Here is a 20,626-nt window from a genome sequence, read left to right on the forward strand (position 1 = left end):
TTTGATTGAGTGTGTGTTTGTTTTATTAGGGATACTTTAGGAATAACACCAAACTTTTACTATTTCCCACAGAATATAGAAATCTTACACACATGCAGGTCTTTCCCCTGTCATTCTTTATGTTATCCCTGTCTTGTGTTTTACATTGACATGCACTGAATACCAACAACCCCTCCCAATGGTGGTGTGAATTTTTGCTTTCCAAGTCTAGTTTCACCTAAAGAACAAGTGAGGGGTCAGTGCTTTGGCACAGTGGGCTAAACCTCCGTCTGTGGCACTGACATCCCATATGGGCTCCAGTTCAAGTCCTGGCTGCTCCTCTTCCAATCCAGCTCTCTGCTATGGCCTGGAAAAGCAGTGGAAGATGGCCCAAGTCCTCGGGCCCCTGCACCCACGTGGGAGACCTGGAAGAAGCACCTAGCTCCTGGCTCTCCCTCTGTCTGTAACTCTACCTCTCAAAAAAAAAAAAAAAAAAAATTGAGGGAAGGAAAATAGCCTGTCATACTACACAAATCCATAACATTTTTATTCCTGAGTCTCTAAATCTTAAACCTTTGCATCATTTGCCTTTGACTTGGAAAAGTTCTTTTTATTTTTAAGATTTATTTTATTTATTTGAAAGACAGAGTTACAGAGAGAGAGGTCTTCCATCCGCTGGTTCAATCCCAAGATGGCTGCAACGGCCAGAGCTGCACTGATCTGAAGCCAGGAGCTAGGAGCTTCTTCTCACTGGGAGCAGGTACCCAGGGACCTGGCCTGTCTTCTACTGCTATCCCAGGCTATAACAGAGAGCTGGATCAGAAGTAGCCCCCTAAAATATCACATCCGAATATGGTCCCTAAGAGTTCCCCCAAAAGTCCCATCTGGGGTGCCATGTGATATCACAGTGTGCTTATTAATAAATTCCCAATATTAATAAGCCCGTGTGGGTTCTTGCCTAATATTCAGAGAATTCTGAATACCGGGGTAGATAAATGAGGCAGCATGATTCATTTTTAAGCTTTTATTCAGTGAGAGAAATGCATAGGAGACTGAGGGCTTTACCTATAGGAGAGAGGTAAATCTGGGTTTATACTGAGCACCAGCAACCAGCCAGTGGAGGAGCATCCAGGCCAGGAAGCGTGGGGCGGGTGGCCCGAAAAAGCCAAGGAAAAGGAGAGGGCGGGCATACTGTGTCCTTGGCTAATCCACTTACAAAGGGGCGTGGTTAATCAACCTGATTGGCAGGTGGGTGTACAGGTGTGGCCAGGTAAGGGCGTGCAGTCACGCAGGGGCGTGGTCTCCCAGCTCACAAACCTAATCCATTTTATTCTACATTCCGGCCTGCAACACGACATCAGCCAAGAACTCCCTCTCACCTGCCTGGGCCGGTGCCAGCCGGCAGGCCCCGGGTCGGGTTGAAAGGCGGCGGGTTGGCGCCGGTCCTCGCGCGCCTGCGCACACCGGACAGGAGTCATTTTTCAGAGCTGGGGGTCTCGGCGCCCGGGGGGTCGGGGGCGCGGAGCCAAGAATCAAAAGAAAGGCGAACTGTACAGCTTTCTGATTTCGGGCTCCGGTTGCTAGGGGAGACCCGGTTCTCCTCAGCAGCGTTACCACAGGGGTCCCCTCCCAGGGCTGTGGCACCGACACCGGCCCCTCCCCGCCCCCCGGGACCCCGCCCCGCTGGCCCCTCAGAGCCCGGAGGGGCCGCGGGCGCCTGCGCAGTCGCGACCGAGCCCGGCCTTCCCCGGAATCCCGGCGCGGCTGACTGGACGGCCGGGCGGCCCTCGGAATCTGGTGAGCGCCGAGCGCCGCGGTCCTGGCTGCGCCGTGGCCGGCGCGCGGGGCCGGCGCGGCTCTGAGGGACAGACCCCGGGGCGGGGGCCGGAGAAGGGTGCTGTGCACTTTCTGGTGGAGGAGCCGGTGCGGCGGTAACGGTGCGCGGCCGGCTTTGAGGGTGCGGCCTAGCGTGGACTGCGAGACCTGAAGGTCCCTCGCCGCTGCCACCGGCTGTAGAGAGAGACTCGCGAGGGAAACCAGAGGTGGCGCCCACGATGAGAGGCCCCTGCGGGAAGCCAGGACTCGCTGGACAGTTGGCGTCCTCGCGGGGTGGGCCTCCCTGGCGTCCCAGTTACCACAAAACGAGAGCCGCGAACCCAGACCTCAGTGTCGGCGGCCCCTCTCGCGTCTGCCTCCAGCTTCCATTCGTGCACGCCAGGTGGGAGGAGCTGGGCCCGGGGCAGCGTGGGCGGTGGGCTCTGCCCGGCCCCCGGAAAAGTCTGGGGTGTCCGGCTCTGCCCGCCACCGGAGAGGGAAGCCCCTTCGGGTGACAGGCGCCGCTGCTGCTCCTCCAAAAAGCCGGGTTCCGCGTGGGTTGGCGGCGTTTCTTTGTTTCCGTGGCGTGCACTTGATTGGGTTTCCTCCGCTCGACAAGTCCTGTGTAAGAATGATTTATTGGTTTGCACGGTTTCCCTACCAAGTGATGTCCTGGGGCGTCACGAATAGGTTTCTGGTCCTAGTGTCCACTTCATGTGGTCGTGCAGTTAACCGTGTGCCGTGTTGAGCTGCGCTGTGAGCCCTGGCCTTCTAAGGAAATGCCGCGGCTGTAAGTTAATGATCATCTTCTGTTTTTGTTAAAGAGTGCTTTACGGCTTGGATATCTTTAACGATTCCGGAATAGGAGTGCGGACTTTCCCCCCCCCCCCCCCCCCGAGGAATTAATGGGTGGAACTTTTTGGGACCGGCCAGGCATGGTTGAGATTGGGTATCCTGAATTTCTTTTGGCTGTCTCTTCGGGTAGACTGGGAGAGGTGTAGTGCAGTGGTGAAGGTGTGCAGCCGGGATTCAGAGGGTCTCTCAGTCCTGGCTGCCACTTCGAGCTGAGTGAGTCTGGGCGGTCTCTGTGCCCCGGGTTTCCTTCTGTGGAAAGGCAAGGGTTATTATAAAGCTCTCAGAAGAGAACCTGGCACATAGTCCTTCATTAATACTAACTACTGCTGTTAAATGATGATGTTTATTTATTGCCTGTCAGCTTTCTGTATTCCCTAGGGTAGTGAAAATGTGAAGTTAATTATGATGGATGTTTGCAAGCAGGAAACTGAACCAGATGCTCAAGTGGACCGCAACAGGGATGCAGAACAAGGAGTCTTTGATCTCTGTTCTCTGCTTTTAGGGCAACAAAAACCTCTTAAGAGTGTATACAGAGCTATTGCAAATATTTATAAATGATTAATTTTGGTGGGAAGAGGGAAAATCCATGAAAGCACTAAATTTCTTATTTAAATAAAAAAAAACCTAACAATCTTGGGATCTTATCCTATTTTCAGAAATAAAACCATACAAAAACACATGCTTATAAAAATGTTTTGGGAAAATAAACTCTAAAGTAGTAATTATTTCTGGATTTGTGAGCAAGAATAATTTGTTTATTTAGGCCGGCGCTGTAGCATAGTGGGTAAAGCTGCCGCCTGCAGCGCCGGTTCGAGTCCCAGCTGCTCCACTTCCCATCCTGCTCTCTGCTATGGCCAGGGAAAGTAGTAGAGGATGGCCCAAGTCCTTGGGCCCCTGCACCCACGTGGGAGACCCAGAAGAGGCTGAAGAGGCTCCTGGCTTCCGATCGGCGCAGCTCTGACCGTTGCGGCCAGTTGGGGAGTGAACCAGCACTGGCCCCAGAATTGAATTTTTTAAAAAAGATTTATTTTGTTTATTTGAAAGTCATAGAGACAGAGACAGGGAGAGCCAGAGGAGAAAGAGAGAGAGAGATCCTCCATCTGCTGGTTCGCTCCCCAGATGGCTGCAATGGCAGGATTGGGCCAGGCCAAAACCAGGAGCTTCATCCAGGTCTCCCACGTGGGTGGCAAGTGTTAGGAAAATGGTGCAGTTTTATCTATGGCGCGATCTACAACCTGTCTTCATCCTAGGCGCTAGCCCCCACCAGGTGGCCACATGGCCCAACCACCACCTCGGGATTCACTGCTCCTGCTTCCCTGCCTGTCCTCTGGCAAAGTTTTAAAAGGACCTGTTCCTGAACACGTGGCTCTCTCTCGCGCTCCTCTTCTCTCTCACCTCTCTCTTCTCTTGCTCTCTGCTCACTCGTGCACTCTCTCTCTCTAGTCTTGTCTCACGCTCTTTCACCTGCTCTCTCCACGCTCTTTTGTCTTGCTTTCTCCTTTCCCTCTCCTAAACTCTGTCTCTGTCTCCTTCTCGTTCTTTTTCCTTCTTCGCTCACTTCCCTCTGGTCTGCTGGGTTTTCCACAATAATCCCTTTTCCACAATAAACCCTTCCCCTTCCTCCCAGTGTTTGGTGTGTTTTGTGACACTCTTAACGGGGGGGGGGGGGGGGGGGGGGCCAAGTACTGGGGCCATCTGCTGCTTTTCCCAGGGAGTTAGCAGGGAGCTGGATTGGAAGTGGAGCATCTGGGACTAGAACCAGTGCCTGTATGGGATGTTGGTATCATAGGCAGTGGTTTTACCACTATGCCACAATGCTGACCCCAAATGAAAATTTTACCCTCATTTTTAGTGACTACTTAATTTTCCATTTTATGAATACAGGATAACATATTTAACAATGTTGAAGGATATGTAGATTCTTTTCAGGTTTTTTTTTAATCTCATCAATACTTTCTTTTTTAAAAAAAAAATTATTTTATTTATTTTGAAAGACAGAGTTACAGAGAGAGGTAGAGTCAGAGAGGTCTTCCATCCGCTGGTTCACTTCCCAGATGGCCGCAACGGCTGGAGCTGCGCCGATCCAAAGCCAGGAGCCAGGAGCTACCTCTGGGTCTCCCATTTGTGTGCAGGGGCCCAAGGACTTGGGCCATCTTCTACTGCTATGCCAGGCCATAACAGAGAACTGGATCGGAAGAGGAACAGCCAGGACTAGAGCCAGCACCCATATAGGATGCCGGTGCTTCAGGCCAGGACTTTAACCTGCTGCGCCACAGCTCAGGCCCCAATAAATACTTTCTATCCACACACCATTTATTTATTTATTTATTTATTTATTTTTTAGAGGAAAGGTTTATTGTCCAGTGGGGGAAGCCCAGTGGACCTGGGTGGGGTGGGGAGAAGGTGAGCGTAAGAGAGCATGAGAGAGCCAGCGCCGCGGCTCACTAGGCTAATCCTCCGCCTTGCGGCGCTGGCACACCGGGTTCTAGTCCCGGTCAGGGCACCGGATTCTGTCCCGGTTGCCCCTCTTTCAGGCCAGCTCTCTGCTGTGGCCAGGAAGTGCAGTGGAGGATGGCCCAAGTGCTTGGGCTCTGCACCCCATGGGAGACCAGGATAAGTACCTGGCTCCTGCCATCGGATCAGCGCAGTGCGCCGGCCGCAGCGCGCCAACCGTGGCGGCCATTGGAGGGTGAACCAACGGAAAAGGAAGACCTTTCTCTCTGTCTCTCTCTCTCTCTCACTGTCCACTCTGCCTGTCAAAAAAAAAAAAAAAAAAAAAAGCATGAGAGAGCATGTGTTCTGGAACAGCTCCTGTTAAACTTTGGCCAGGGGTGTAGGGGGATGGGGTGGTAGACAGGGAAGTAGGAGCAGGGAATCCCATTAGGGTGGGGGTGGAGCTGACACTGGTGATTGCTTCTAGTCCACACACCATTTCATTCTTTCTAACTTCATACCAGTGAATATCCATTTATCCAAAAGCTTAGTAAATATGAATATCAATTTTTCAAATATACTGATCCATTTCCTGTAACATGCATTTTAACAAATGAATAAACAGGTTATTTCTATTTCCTGGAGAATTATCTATACTCAGGTTTCATAAATTTACTTCTCCCCAGTCTGGGTGCCAAGAAAGAGTGAGTGGTAATAGAGACTGTGCTGGCAATCTTGGTGATCCTACATAGGAAAAGAGTGAGCATTAAGCTCTGAGGATCTGAGAATGGTAGGGAGGTAAGCCTGGGAGAAGGGATCCCACTTAGTTCAGTATCACTGTGGTAAAGGCTAATGGGCATGATCTATGCAGGTGGTTTTCTCAAACAGTGGCATCAGAACAAGTAGCATCAACATCACCTGGAAACTTTTTGGAATCCAAACTCAAGTTGGGCCATAAAGCTACTGAACACTGAATTCTAGGAGTGGATCCTAACAATCTGTGATTTAACAAGCCTTCCAGGTGATTCTGGTGTATACTAGAATTTGATTACCAAACTTTGCTGCACATTATAATCACCAGAGGGAGATTTTAATTTAAAAAATCCTGATTCCAAGTCACACTATGATAATTCAGTGTTTGGGTTTGGGAGCCAGGCATCAGGAACTTTTAAAAAAATATTTATTTATTTGAGAGGCAGAATTAGCAGAAGAGGCAGAGAGATCATCCATCCACTAGTTCACTCCCCCAAATGGCTGCAGCCACCAGGCTGGACCAGGTTGAAGCCAGGAGCTTCTTCCAGGTCTCCTGCATGGGGACAGGGGTCCAAGGTCTTGGGCCATCTTTCACTGCTTTCCCAGGTGCATTAGCAGGGAGCTGGATCAGAAGTGGAGCAACGGGGATTTGAACCAGTGTCCATATCAGATGGATGCTGGTGCTGTAGGCTGTGGCTTTGAACTGCTGAGCTGCAGCGCCAGTCTCCAAGGCATCGGTAGTTTGAAAAGATCTTCAAGTGATTCCAAGTTGCAGCAATGTTTGAGCAATTCTAACACATGACATTTTCTGTCTGCAGGTTTTGGGAGGTCGCCAAATTCCTAAGACCAAAAAGAAAGTTCTAGTTTAGATGGCGTAGCCCCTTCTCAGCTGGGAAGGTAGGAAGAGGATCTGCCCATGGCGGGTCTGTGTAGCTCATTCTCCAGACTGACTAGAAGCCCCCTTGCCCAAGTATCTGGGCATGTGCCTCCCTTTGGGAGACTCTGCTGTCCATCTGTCTCTCTTGTGGGCTGATTTCCCTGTGGTTTTAGGGATAATATATATTTGTCTAACTTACGTCTTACTTTCATAGCTCGTCCATGTGCTGGAGGCAGGAGTTGTATGTAGGAATGGAGAAGTAAAATAGATTGTTAATAGATTTTGGAAACTCTGAGGCAGTTGTTTTTCTCATGATTTTACATTCTTCCCCCAGCCCTGCTTTCTGTGGATTCTGCTTCTCCAGTAGATGAACCCCCTGGAAAATGACCAGTTCTTGCAATACTAAAATAATGGCTCATGTAAGTTGGTGTTTCTATTTGAAACTATCATTGTTTTTCAAATTATGTTAACATTCTCATTTGTTGCTCTGAAATTTCTTAATGCCCCATTCAACAGCTGCTCCCCAGTCTCTCTCATTCCACTGAGGGGTGCCCCTCCTGTGCGCCTGCTCTGCCTCTGTCTGGAGCAGAGCTGGAACAGAAGTGAAGTCCCAGGAAGAGGGTATTTTTATCTGAGAGTTTTAAGGCTGAAAAACACCTTAGAATAGCACTGTCCAAAGTAATTATAATGTGAGGTAGATATGTAATTTAAAATTTCCTAGGACTCATATTTTAAAAGTGTAGGATAATATGTAAGGCACATACATGATCTTAAATATTTTAGTAACAAATTAAAATACAAAGAAACAGATACAATTAATTTTAACGCTTTATTTAACACAATGTAGTCAAAAAGTTATTTCAGGGAATAACCAATATAACAAATATTTCAAAGAATAACCAATATTATTAAGATATTTAAAATATTTCCTTGGCTTTGCTCTCTGGTATATATGTTGCATTTACTCACGTCTGAATTTAAACTAGCTAGCATATTTGACATTGCAATTTTAGGATTTTGTATAACATAAATTTTAAATTTTAACATTATAGAAAAAACATACTCATTACTAACTCTGACGTATCCATAAAATGGACTATTGTGTGGTATATTTAAATGTTCAATACAGGATTTATTATACTGAGGAAAAATACTAATGATGCCATATAATAAAGTTGGATCTGGAAAAAATAATTTTGTGGAAGTTCTACTCTTTAAAAATAGATATTTTACAGTTCATTTGAGGAAAAAATTTCCAAGTTACCGTTTTTCTAATTCTTAAAAGCAAAGAAGAAACAATAAATCACATTTATTTGTTGAGGATTTTTCTAGCCTTTAACATGTGGTATCTTTTTAAACCTATTTGAGTTAATTGGAAAATTCCGAAGATTACCTGAGCATGTCTGGAAATAAATAATTTTAGATATCCCATGATATATGGAAAGTTTTGGCAGTCGCAATGATGGACAAACTACAAATACTGTGAACTTGGCCTGTAAGCCAGATTGGGCACATGACACATATTTGTACAGCCTGCAAGCCAGTTACATTGTAAAAGAACTGTTTAACCAAAAATGGAGAAGAATATGGGACTATTTGTGGCATGCAAAGACTAGAAGATTGCCCTTTACCAAAAAATGTTTGCCAACCTCTGGATTAATAGAAATCTTTAAGAATATGTAGAAACTGTTTCAGTCCCACACACTTCCTTATTGCCACCTACTCATATCACGGGCTTCCAGCTCCAGCCTGTTCATGGAAAATTTCTTCCATCATGCAAATATCTTCTTTAATCTTACAAATAATACACGGGTTTGTCATTTCAGGATTTGGTGATGTTCAAAGATGTGACTGTAGACTTTTCTCAGGAAGAGTGGGAATGCTTGAACTCAAATCAGAGGAATTTGTACAGAGATGTGATATTAGAGAACTATAGCAACTTTGTGTCACTGGGTAAGATTATGTATGTCAAATAATTTAGAAATTCACAGAACTGAATTTCAAGTTTGCCTTTTTAAAACCCAGCTGAGTATCTGCTTTGTGGTTTGGAAATAGGAATCTTAAGCACTTTCCTCTTCCTCAATAGTTCTGTGACCTTTACATCTTCCTTTGTCTTTTCTGTTACTGCCTCTCCCCCCCCCCTCTTTTAGAAAGATTTATTTATTTACTTGAAAGGCAGAATTACAGAGAGAGAGAGAGAGGCAGAGACAGAAGAGAGAGATCTTCCATCTGCCAGTTCACTCCCCAAATGGCTACAACTGCCGGAATTGGGCCCATCCGAAGCCAGGAGCCTGAAGCACTTTGGCCATCTTCTGCTGCTTTCCCAAGCTCATTAGCAGGGAGTTGGATCAGAAGTGGAGCAGTCGAGATTTGAACCAGCATCTGTATGGGATACCAGTGCTACAGGCAGCGACTTTACTTGCTGTGCCATAGTGCTGGCCTCTATTGTCTCTCTTTAATTTCAGCTGGGTATTAATTCTTAAATACAGCAAAACCACCGTCAAAGAAATCTGGTTTCATACTGTTACATATGGGCCGTGTTTATTCACGGACTCACCTGTAACAAGAATAGGAAGACAGGTGTCTGGTTCAATATACCTGTTTTTTTATTTTTTTTTTAAGATTTATTTTATTTATTTAAAAGACAGAGTCACAGAGAGAGAGGACTTCCATCTGCTGGTTCACTCCCCAGATGGCCGCAATGGCTGGAGCTGCGCTGATTCGAAGCCAAGAGCCAGGAGCTTCTTCCAGGTCTCCCATGTGGGTGCAGGGGCCCAAGGACTTGGGCCATCTTCTACTGCTTTCCCAGGCCATAGCAGAGAGCTGGATCAGAAGAGGAACAGCCTGGTGCAGAACTTGCGCCCACATGGGAAGCTGGTGCTTCAGGCTAGGGCTTTAACCTGCTGCGCCACAGCACCGGCCCCTCCATATACCTGTTTAAAAGAGTTTATACAAGGAGTGGACATTTAGCCCAGCAGTTGGGTCACCTGGCTCCTGATTCCAGCTTCCTGCCAATGCCTATGCTGGGAGGCAGTAGTTATAACTTAAGCAATTGGGTTTCTGCCACCCATCTGGGAGACCTTCTGGTTTCAGCTCTGGCCCAGCTCCAGCCATCAGTAGATGGGACCTCTCCCTGTCTTTGTCTCTTTTTGTGCTCTTTCCCTGCCATACCAAAAGCCTTTATGGGGGCCAGTTTGAGTTCTGGCTGCTCCACTTCTAATCCAATTCCCCGCTAATGACCTGGGAAAAGCAGCAGAAGATGGCCTAAGTATTTAGGCCCCTGCTTCCATGTGGGAGACCAGGAAGACACTCCGTCTCTCCCTCTATATATGTAACTCTGACCTTCAAATAAATAAATCAGTCTTTTTTTAAAAGTAACTTTAGGGGCTGGCCTAGTAGGCTAAGCCCCTGCCTGCGGTGCTGGCATCCTATATGGACATCCTATATTCACTCCCCAGTTCGTGTCCTGCTGCTCCTCTTCCAATCCAGCTCTCTGCTATGGCCTGGGAAAGAAGTAGAAGATGTCTCAAGTCCTTGTGCTCCTGCACCCGCATGGGAGACCAGGAAGAAGCTCTTGGCTTCTAGCTTCAGATTGGTCCAGCTCTGTCTGTTGTGCTCACTTAGGGAGTGAACCAGTGGAAGACCTTTCTGTTTGTGTCTTCCACTCTGTCTGTAACTCTGCCTCTCAAATAAATAAATAAATAAATAAATAAAATCTTTAATAATAAAAAAGCAACTTCATTAAAAGATGGATTTGTTTATTTGATAGAGTGACAGAGGGAGAGACAGAGATCTTCCATATATCTAGTTCACTCCCAATGCCTGCAACAGCCAAGACAGGGCCAGGCTAAAGCCAGGGGCCAGGAACTCCATCTGGGTCTCCCACATGGGTGGCAGGAACCCAAGTACATCAGTCATTATCTGCTGCCTGCTAGAGTCTGTATTAGCAGGAAGTCCCATCAGAGGCAGAGGCAGGACTTGATCCCAGACACTCTGATATGGGATGTGGGTGTCCCAGCTGATGAATCAACCCATGTAACACAATATCTGCCAAAAATTTTATTGAAATTTATCTTTTCATTCCATTTTCCATTAACTTTTTTAAAATTAATTAATTTGAAAGGCAGAGTTAGATCTTCCCTTCACTGGTTCACTCCCCAAATGGCCACAGCAGCCAGAAATGGGCCAGGCTGAAGCCAGACACCAGGAGCGTCATCTGTTTCCAGTGTGGGTGGAAGGAGCCCAAGGACTATGGCCATCTTTCACTCCTTTCCCAGGTGCATTAGCAGGGAGCTGGATCAGAAGTGGTGTAGCCAGAACCCAAACCAGTACCCATATGGGATGCCAGTGTTACAGGTACAGCTTAACCTGCTGCACCACTATTCCGTGCCCCTTCCATGAACTTTTTTTTCTTTTTTTTTTACTTGACAGAGTTATAGGCAGTGAGAAAGAGAGGCATGGAAAAAGGTCTTCCTTCCATTGGTTCACTCCCCAAACGGCCGCCACGGCCGGTGCTGCGCCAATCTGAAGCCAGGAGCCAGGTGCTTCTTCCTGGTCTCCCATGCGGGTGCAGGGCCCAAGCACTTGGGCCATCCTCCACTGCCCTACTGGGCCACAGCAGACAGCTAGACTGGAAGAGGAGCAATTGGGACTAGAACCCGGCGCCATAATGGGATGCCGGCGCAGAAGGCAGAGGATTAACCAAGTGAGCCATGGCGCCAGCCCTCCATGAACTTTAAAAAAAAAAAAGACTTATTTATTTGAAAGACAGAGAGGGAGAGACCGAGATTTTCCGTCTGTTGGTTCACTCCCTAAATGGCTGTAACTGTCAGGGCTGGGCCAAGCTAAAGCCAAGAGCCAGGAACTTCATCCAGGTTTCTCATAGGGATGGCAGAGGCCCAAGCGCTTGGGCCATCTTCCACTGCTTTCCCAAGTGCATTAGCAGGGAACTGAATCAGAAGCAAAGCAGTGGGAACTCAAACTGGTGCTCCACCATGGGACGCCAGCATTTTAAGTGGTGGCTTAACTCATGGTATCACATTGCTGACCCCCCATAATATTTTTTTCTGTATAAAAAGCAGCTTATGCAATGTGTATGATGCTGGATTCAATAAACAATTTGTTAAAACTTGGGTGGACATAGTCAGTTTCTTATTTTTTTGCATTTTTCTACTTTTGATTCACCAGACATCTTAGTTGTGGCACAGTTTTTTTTAAGATTTATTTATTTATTTGAAAGTCAGAGAAAGAGAGGCAGGGAGAGGTCTTCCATCCGCTGGTGCACTCCCCATTGGCTGCAACAGCTGGAGCTGTGCCAATCTGAAGCCAGGAGCCTCTTCCGGGTTTCCCATGCAGGTGCAGGGGCCCAAGGACCTGGGCCATGTTCCATTGCTTTCCCAGGCCACAGCAGAGAGCTGGATCTGAAGTGGAGCAGCCGGGACTTAAACTGGTGTCCATGTGGGATGCCGGCACTGCAGGCAGTGGCTTTACCTGCTATGCCACAGTGCTGGCCCCCATATTCAATTTGTTACAACAGACATGCTATCTTTTGACTGCTCTGTGGTGAAAAAGCTTAAAATACATGAACTTTGCATTAAATATCGAATGAATATCCTGGCAAATAACTTACTATTTTCCTCTTAGCAAACTATCAGGAAATAGCACCTAAAAATACAAATAATACTTACTTTGTACTATACACTTGTATTAAATCAAACCTTACAACAATCTTGTATATACATAGTACTATTATCCACTCTTTACAACTAAGAAAACTAAAGCACAGAGAGATTAAATAATTTCTCTAGTGACTGAGGTTACAGGCAGAATTTGAAATCAATGCTCTTAAAGTATTACTTACTCTTCAAAAGGGAAAGCTTGTATGAGTTTAAATTAAAATAAGACCATGTCCCTACCTCCCTGTTCTTGTTTTTCATTGTGACCTTAATGTAACTGTAACATGTTTTTTCAATCCTGACAACCATTTGTGTTCTGAAGGCAATATCAAATAAATTGTTGCATTTTTATTTTCTGTCATTTTCTTTCAAACAGGATGCTCTATTTCTAAGCCAGATTTGATTACTCTATTGGAACAAGGGAAAGAGCCCTGGATGGTTGTGAGGGGTGAGAAAAGAAGATGGAGCCTAGGTGAGTAAGTCCTAACCAGGCAGAGGTGAACCGTTATAGCGTGGCACAGACCTGCTTGTTGGGGAGGAAACCGCCCTCAGATGTTGGTTGTGAAGAAGAATCCTGACACTTAGGAAGAAAACAGATCTCAGCATGAGCCATCAAAGAAATTTCCTCTCTCTCATATGTACTTTCCTCCCGTTTCAGTAGGCAAAAGCTTTCTTCCCCAGTGATAACCATTTTACCTATAATTTGAATTCAGTTCCTTTCAAGTTCCTCTTTCATATTTTGACTTTATGTATTTTTCTTCATTGCTTTCATGAACTGGCATTTTAGTCAGGAAGACATAGGAAAAAGCAAATAAGTAGGTTACTAAATATCCTGAAATGATTAGATGTTATTAAGAAAGGCAAATAAGGCAAGAACATGAGGAATTATACTGAGTGAATGGGGTCATTTTATTTTATTTTTTAAATTTTTTTTAAGACTTTATTTATCTGAGAGGTAGAGTTACAGACAGTGAGAGGGAGAGACAGAGAAAGGTCTTCCATCCACTAGTTCACTCCCCAGATGGCAGCAACTGCTGGAGCTGTACTAATTCGAAGCCAGGAGCCAGGTGCTCTCTTCCACTAGAGAGGTCTTCCATCCACAGGTGCTTCTTCCTGGTCTCCCATGCGGGTACAGGGGCCCAAGCACTTGGGCCATCTTCTACTGCTTTCCCAGGCCACAGCAGAGAGCTGGATTAGAAAAGGGGCAGCTGGGACTAGAACCGGCACCCATATGGGATGCCAGCCCCACAGGTGGAGGATTAACCTACTGTGCCATGGCGCCAGTCCCTCTATTTATTTTTTTGGGGGGGTCATTTTAGATAGGGTGGTCAAGGAAGAGGAGCCAGTTTGAAGAGGCTCTGACAGGACCATTTGAGCATCAATTCCTGCAGTAGCTATAATGTATTGCCACACATAAAATGTTCTTAATTCCATTAATTCTTAATGATACCCATAGAATATTATTCACTACTAGAAGGTACTAGAAAACTAACTTATCTGAATCACATGAATGTAAAGGAAAAGAAGCATTTATCATACCTTTCTTTTAAGAACTGTACCAGTAGGTTAAGAGATGGGTATGTGTTTCTCTTAATAAAATTATTCAGTGAGTAAATGAAGAAGGAATGACAGAATACTACCACTTTGGAACACATAATAAACTATTGGATCTAAATATTGAATATTAAGGTTGATAAGGCCATAGAACTAGAGATAATCAGACATTATTTTTCTCCTAATGAAAGTCTGCAATATCACATATGAAGTACTCTTGTCAACAAAATTGGTCCTGTGTCTCATCAAGTTTCTAAACCCAATATTCTTGGGAAAAAGAGGAAATGTTCTACATTCCCAAATATAGTTAATGAAATTGAGAGTATGAGAAACTATAGGACTAAAAATAGTTTCTTCAACAAGTAAATTACAAGGGAGGTAGAAAGAATGTTAAGAGAAAGTATATATTAAAAGTTATATGTTAAACATGGATTTTGTTTCATGAATTATCTATCATATATCAGATACTTTGAAGTATAAACACATATTTATAAACACATATAAAGGATTGCTATTCATTTCTTTAGGTTTGAATAATGGTATTGTGGTTGTGCTTAAAAGTCTTTTTTGGAGATTAATAATGAAATAAGTATGATTACAATGATATAATATCTGGTATTTGCTTCAAATAATGGGAGGAGAGCCCCACACAGGCCAGGATTGGACATGGGTTGATGATTGTTGGTGCTCAATACATGGAGACTTAATAAACTATTATGTTTACCTTTTAGTATGTTAGAAACAGTCTGTAACAAAGTTTTCTTTTGCTTTGGAGTAGGGGTAAGGAAGGTCTGACCCTTGGGATGTATAAGGCCTGCAAAATTATTTGGGTCAGGACCTGCCTCCTGAGCCAACCTCAGCTGGGACTTGAAAATCAGTAAATCTATAGCAGGCTAATTTTTTTAATAAAGATTTATTTTATTTATTTTAAAAGCAGAGAGAGAGGTCTTCCATCTGCAGGTTCACTCCCCAAATGGCTGCAAGGGCCAGAGCTGGGCCGATCCAAAGCCAGGAGCCAGGAGCTTATTTTTGGTCTCCCATGTGGGTGCAGGGGCCTAAGGGCTTGGGCCATCTTCTGCTTTCCCAGGCCATAGGGGCGATCTGGATTGGAAGTGGAACAGCCAGGACTTGAACCAGCACCCATATGGGATGCCGGCACTGTAGGCAGCAGCTTTACCCACTATGCCACAGTGCCAACCCCCAGTGGGCTTACTTTTAAGTTGATAATTTTGTATGGCCAATGAATAATGTCATAAATATCCATATGGCCTTCGGCAGAATAAAGGTTCTCCATCCCTGTTACATTGTTATTGAGAGATGAAAAGAAAAATGAGATGTGAGGCAGTGATAAAAATAAGTATAAGTAATTCTTTAGAAGGAGTTTGCTGTAAAAGGGAGGCAGATACAAAAGAGGGGATGTATTTCGTGGCTCAACAGGCTAATCCTCCGCCTTGCGGCGCTGGCACACCGGGTTCTAGTCCCGGTCGGGGCACCGATCCTGTCCCGGTTGCCCCTCTTCCAGGCCAGCTCTCTGCTGTGGCCAGGGAGTGCAGTGGAGGATGGCCCAGGTGTTTGGGCTCTGCACCCCATGGGAGACCAGGAGAAGCACCTGGTTCCTGCCATCGGAACAGCGCAGTGCGCCGGCCGCAGCGCGCTACCGCGGCGGCCATTGGAGGGTGAACCAACGGCAAAGGAAAAACTTTCTCTCTGTCTCTCTCTCTCTCTCACTGTCCACTCTGCCTGTCAAAAATTTAAAAAAAAAAAAATGTGATTTATTAGGGGCCAGCGCCGTGGCTCAACAGGCTAATCCTCTGCCTTGTGGCGCCGGCACACCAGGTTCTAGTCCCGGTCAGGGCGCCGGATTCTGTCCCGGTTGCCCCTCTTCCAGGCCAGCTCTCTGCTATGGCCCAGGAGTGCAGTGGAGGATGGCTCAAGTGCTTGGGCCCTGCACCCCATGGGAGATCAGGAGAAGCACCTGGCTCCTGCCTTTGGATCAGCGTGGTGCGCTGGCCGCAGCGCGTTGGCCGCGGCGGCCTTTGGAGGGTGAACCAACGGCAAAGGAAGACCTTTTTCTCTGCCTCTCTCTCTCACTGTCCACTCTGCCTGTCAAAAATAAAAAAAAAAAAGTGATTTATTAGAACATGTTTACGAAGGCATTAAACAGGTAAGTAAGGATTCTTAGACCTTGTTTTGCATCCAACTAATTTGGTCTTAACTCATGATTTTCTTTGTTCTTCTTTGCTCTTTTTTGAATTGCATAATTATTTTAGATTTTCTTAGTCCATTTACTTCAACTAGGCTTTATTTTGTGTTATGCTTTTTTTTCTATTAAGTGTTTATTTGCTTCTTTATTTTGTCTAGACTAGGAATTACCATGTGTTTATCTTATTTTCTTTCAGATTTGGAATCCAGGTATGACACTAAAAAGTTATTTCAAGAGAAAGATAATTATGACATGAAATTATCTCAGTGGGAAATAATGGAAAGAGTTAAAAGTCGTGGCCTTGATGACTCCTTTCTTGGAAAAGGTTGTGAATATAAACAGTTTGAGGGACAAGAGGGTCGTCCCTACACGATACATTTCAGGCAAGTGACAAAAACCACCCCTGCGAAAGTTCCCACTTACAGAAAACTAGCATCTCTTACTCTGTGTCAGAAAACTCATAATAGAGAAAAACCTTATGAATGTGGGGTCTGTGGAAAGGCTTTTAGAGTCCGCCAGCAACTTACTTTTCATCAGAGAATTCATACTGGTGAGAAACCTTATGAATGTAAAGAATGTGGAAAAGCCTTTAGACAGTGTGCCCACCTTAGCCGACATCAGAGAATTCATGCTTCTGACAAACTCTATGAATGTAAAAAATGTGGAAAGATTTTTACGTGTAGCTCAGACCTTCGAGTACATCAGAGAATTCATGTTGGTGAGAAGCCCTATGAGTGTAAGGAATGTGGGAAAGCCTTTAGAGTGCGAGGACAGCTTAATCTTCATCAAAGGATTCACACTGGTGAGAAACCCTATGAGTGTAAGGAGTGTGGGAAGACCTTTAGGCAGTATGCACATCTCACCCGACATCAGAGACTTAACATCGCTGAGAAGTGCTATGAGTGTAAGGAGTGTGGTCAGGCTTTTCTATGTAGCACAGGCCTCCGAGTACATCACAAACTTCACACTGGTGAGAAACCCTATGACTGCAAAGAGTGCGGAAAGGCCTTTAGAGTGCGGCAACAGCTCACTCTCCACCAGAGGATTCACACTGGTGAGAAGCCCTATGAATGTAAGGAGTGTGGGAAGACCTTTAGTCGTGGCTATCATCTAACTCTCCATCAGAGAATTCACACTGGAGAGAAACCTTATGAATGTAAAGAATGTCAGAAGTTCTTCCGTCGTTACTCAGAACTTATTTCACACCAGGGTATTCATATTGGAGAGAAACCTTATGAATGTAAGGAATGTGGGAAGGCCTTTAGGCTGTTCTCACAACTTACTCAACATCAGAGCATTCATTTTGGTGAGAAACCCTATAAATGTAAGGATTGTGAGAAGACTTTTAGGTTGCTCTCACAACTTACTCAACATCAGAGTATTCATACAGGTGAGAAACCTTATGACTGTAAGGAATGTGGGAAGGCATTTAGACTTCATTCATCACTTATTCAGCATCAGAGAATTCATTCTGGGGAGAAGCCATACAAATGTAAAGAATGTAAGAAGGCCTTTAGACAGCATTCACACCTTACTTACCATCAGCGAATTCATAATGTAAGTTAATTATGAAAATCTTCCCATTGTGAATTTTGTGTTAAAAGCATTAGAAAATAAACTCTAGAAGAAAAGTTTAGAATGTAGGAATCCCTTTTGCTTCGTACTCAAAACTAACTTGGCATAAGAGGTTTTATTTAAAAGAAAGAAGAATGTGTTAATTTAATGAGTATGTAGAAGCCGGTCACCACCTCTTAAGCCATGTTGAACTTCAGAAGTCATTCTGGAAAGCAACTGTATTAGAGGAATGAATGAGGAAAAAAATTTTTTATCTTAACTATTACCATCTTTATATCCTTCCATCTGTTTAGTATATCTATGGAGATTGCCAGGGTACAGCTCATTCTGACAATTGATAAATAAAAGGAAAGAAAAGACATTTAGTCTGAATTTCCTATATAAACTGTATTTCAGGACAACCAGAAGTTAATGAGGTAAAATTCTTCTTGATTAGAGAATTCCAACTAATGAATGTAGAAATAGAATTAGAGAATTCTATTAGGAAAACCATTCTGTAACATATAATAACAGATCTAGACACAATTCTGATTAGGTGTTAAGACCATTAAATGGAAGTTTGACATGGATTTCATAGTGAATAGATCAGGCTCAAATCATTTGAACCCACTGATCAATTTTAACCTCACAAAAAGTAGGACAATAAAACATGCTCCTACTGTGATTCAAAAGATGCACACATCTTGCCAAAAATATTGAACCTGTATTTAAGCCTCAGGATCTAATTCCAAGTTTAAAGAAAATGAGAGAATGGAAGACCAAATTACATGGCATAAAAAGAAGCAATTAAATCTAAATTGTAGGTAATTCTACAAGAGGAATGATGTGGTATCTCAACCAATAAAGTGACACTGAAAAAAGGAGGTGGGACTCTTAGATACTGAAAGAGATGTAAGAGACATCAATCAATTGCAATGAAAAATTCACTCTTATTTAGATCATGAATTAACAGATTGTAAAGTAAGTAATTTTTACAATAATTGGGAAATAAGAATGTTAATAGTATTAGATAACTTTTTGTTAGGTATGATAGTAGCATTGTGCTTATGTTTTTAAAATGTCTATTTGGTAGTGATCTGAAGTTTATACATATTTGAAATGATGTCTGAAATATCCTTTAAAATGCTCATGCAGAAGAAAAAGTAGATAAGTATGGCAGAATCATGGTAAACTGAGTACATAGGTTTTATTTCTATTTTAGTTATTCTCTTTCTTAAGAATTTTTATGTGTTTAAAAATTTTTATAATCTTTTAAATATGAAATTAAACTTGAAAGTTCAACCAGTTTGAAGTGTGATTTATTTAAAATGCCTATATACCAAAACTTGTGGATGTTTCCAAAGCTTAAAAATTAGGATAGTAAATGCACTGTAATGTGTTCAGGAAGTTAAGATTGAGTCTAGACTTTTCCTACTTCAACTCCTATCTCTGTTTCTATTTTAGTACCTGTCCCATAGTAGTCACTCCATGTTCAAAGAATGAATACAGGCAAACAGTTGCTATAACGAAATGTGGAAATTAATGGACAAGATATGCAGTGTCAAATATGGTAGTCATGTTGGTCACTAGAAATTGAGGTAATGAGCGCTTGAAATGTGATCAGTCCAAACTGAAAGTGCTAAATGTAAAACATAGTACTCTTATTTCAACAACTTAGTTTTTTTTTTTTTAAGACTTATTTATTTATTTGAAAGGCAGAGTTATAGAGAGGCAGAGATCTTCCATCTGCTGGTTCACTTCCCACATGGCCGCAACAGCTGGAGCTGGACTGACACGAAGCCAGCACCCAGGAGCTTCTGGGTCTCTCATGTGGGTACAAGGGCCTAAGCACTTGGGCCATCCTCCACTGCTTTCCCAGGCCATACCAAAAAGCTGGATCGGAAGCAGAGCAATCGCTTCTCGGCTTTTTGGCTAAGATCAAGTGTGGAAGCAGAGCAGCCTATATGGGATGTTAGCACTGCAGGTGGTGGCTTTACCTGCTATGCCACAGCACCAGCCCCATGGCAACTTACTTTTATTTATTTATTTTTAAAGATTTATTTATTTATTTACTTGAAAGGCAGAGTTTACAGAGAGGCAGAGGCAGAGAGAGACGTCTTCCATCTGCTGGCTCACTTCCCAGGTGGCCACAACGGCTGCAGCTGTGCCGATCAAAAGCCAGGATCTTCTTTTGGGTTTCCCATGTGGGTGCAGGGGCCCATGGACTTAGGCCATAGCAGAGAGCTGGATCGGAAGTGGAGCAGCTGGGACTTGAACTGGTGCCCATATGGCATGCCGGCACTGCAGGCGGTGGCTTTACTGGACATCTGAGTTTTAAAGAAAAATATTAAATCTCAGTTTTTCAGAGTACATATTGAAATAATGTTTTTAGATATATTGGTTCAATACATTATACATTTTGATATGATGTATTTAAAATTTATTGTATTTTTGTTTATTTAAGCATTTTATTTGGAAGGCAGAGTTAGAAAGTACTTCCATCACTCCTCAAATGTCCTTAATGGCCAGGTTAAAGCCAGGGGCCAGGAGCTTCTTCCAGGTCTCCCATGTGGTTGCAAGGGCTCCAGCACTTGGGCCATCTTCTGTTGCTTTTCCAGGTGTGTTAGGAGGGATTTGGATAGGGAGTAGAGTAACCAGGAATTGAACCAGAGCCTGTATGGAATGCTAGCACCACAGGCAAAGGCTTAACCCTCTATGCCATGATCCTGGCCCCTCATTGTATGTGATGCCTGGAAAATTAAAAATAATTATGTATGTGGTTTATTTACTTCTATAGTCAGTACTAGTATAAACAATAAAAAAGTAGACTGGCCAAACCAATATACCCAACACCTTGGCAGTTTTCATCAAGGAAAGCAAGTAAGAAAGCTTACAAAAGGACAGGTGTTTGGTTTAGTGGTTAAGACA

The 20,626-nt window shown here is 44.1% G+C and overlaps 1 protein-coding gene across 4 annotated transcripts; it reads left to right on the top strand.

The window, feature by feature from the left end:
• The first annotated feature begins 1,707 nt into the window (after positions 1-1,707).
• Positions 1,708-18,897, top strand: ZFP30 (ZFP30 zinc finger protein). 4 transcript variants are annotated; one of them, XM_062176213.1, is made up of 5 exons: positions 1,708-1,776; positions 7,047-7,131; positions 8,539-8,665; positions 12,764-12,859; positions 16,341-18,897. In XM_062176213.1, the coding sequence occupies exons 2-5, from the start codon at positions 7,096-7,098 to the stop codon at positions 17,708-17,710; spliced, it is 1,629 nt and encodes a 542-aa protein (XP_062032197.1). In that variant the 5' UTR covers positions 1,708-1,776; positions 7,047-7,095; the 3' UTR covers positions 17,711-18,897. The 4 variants fall into 4 exon arrangements, with proteins under 4 accessions (XP_062032197.1, XP_062032198.1, XP_062032201.1 ...); XM_062176214.1 differs by lacking the exon at positions 1,708-1,776 and adding an exon at positions 1,884-2,197; XM_062176217.1 differs by lacking the exon at positions 1,708-1,776 and adding an exon at positions 2,260-2,419.
• The last annotated feature ends 1,729 nt before the right edge of the window (positions 18,898-20,626 follow it).

Source organism: Lepus europaeus, chromosome 19 (assembly GCF_033115175.1).
Source record: "Lepus europaeus isolate LE1 chromosome 19, mLepTim1.pri, whole genome shotgun sequence".
NCBI lineage: Eukaryota > Metazoa > Chordata > Mammalia > Lagomorpha > Leporidae > Lepus > Lepus europaeus.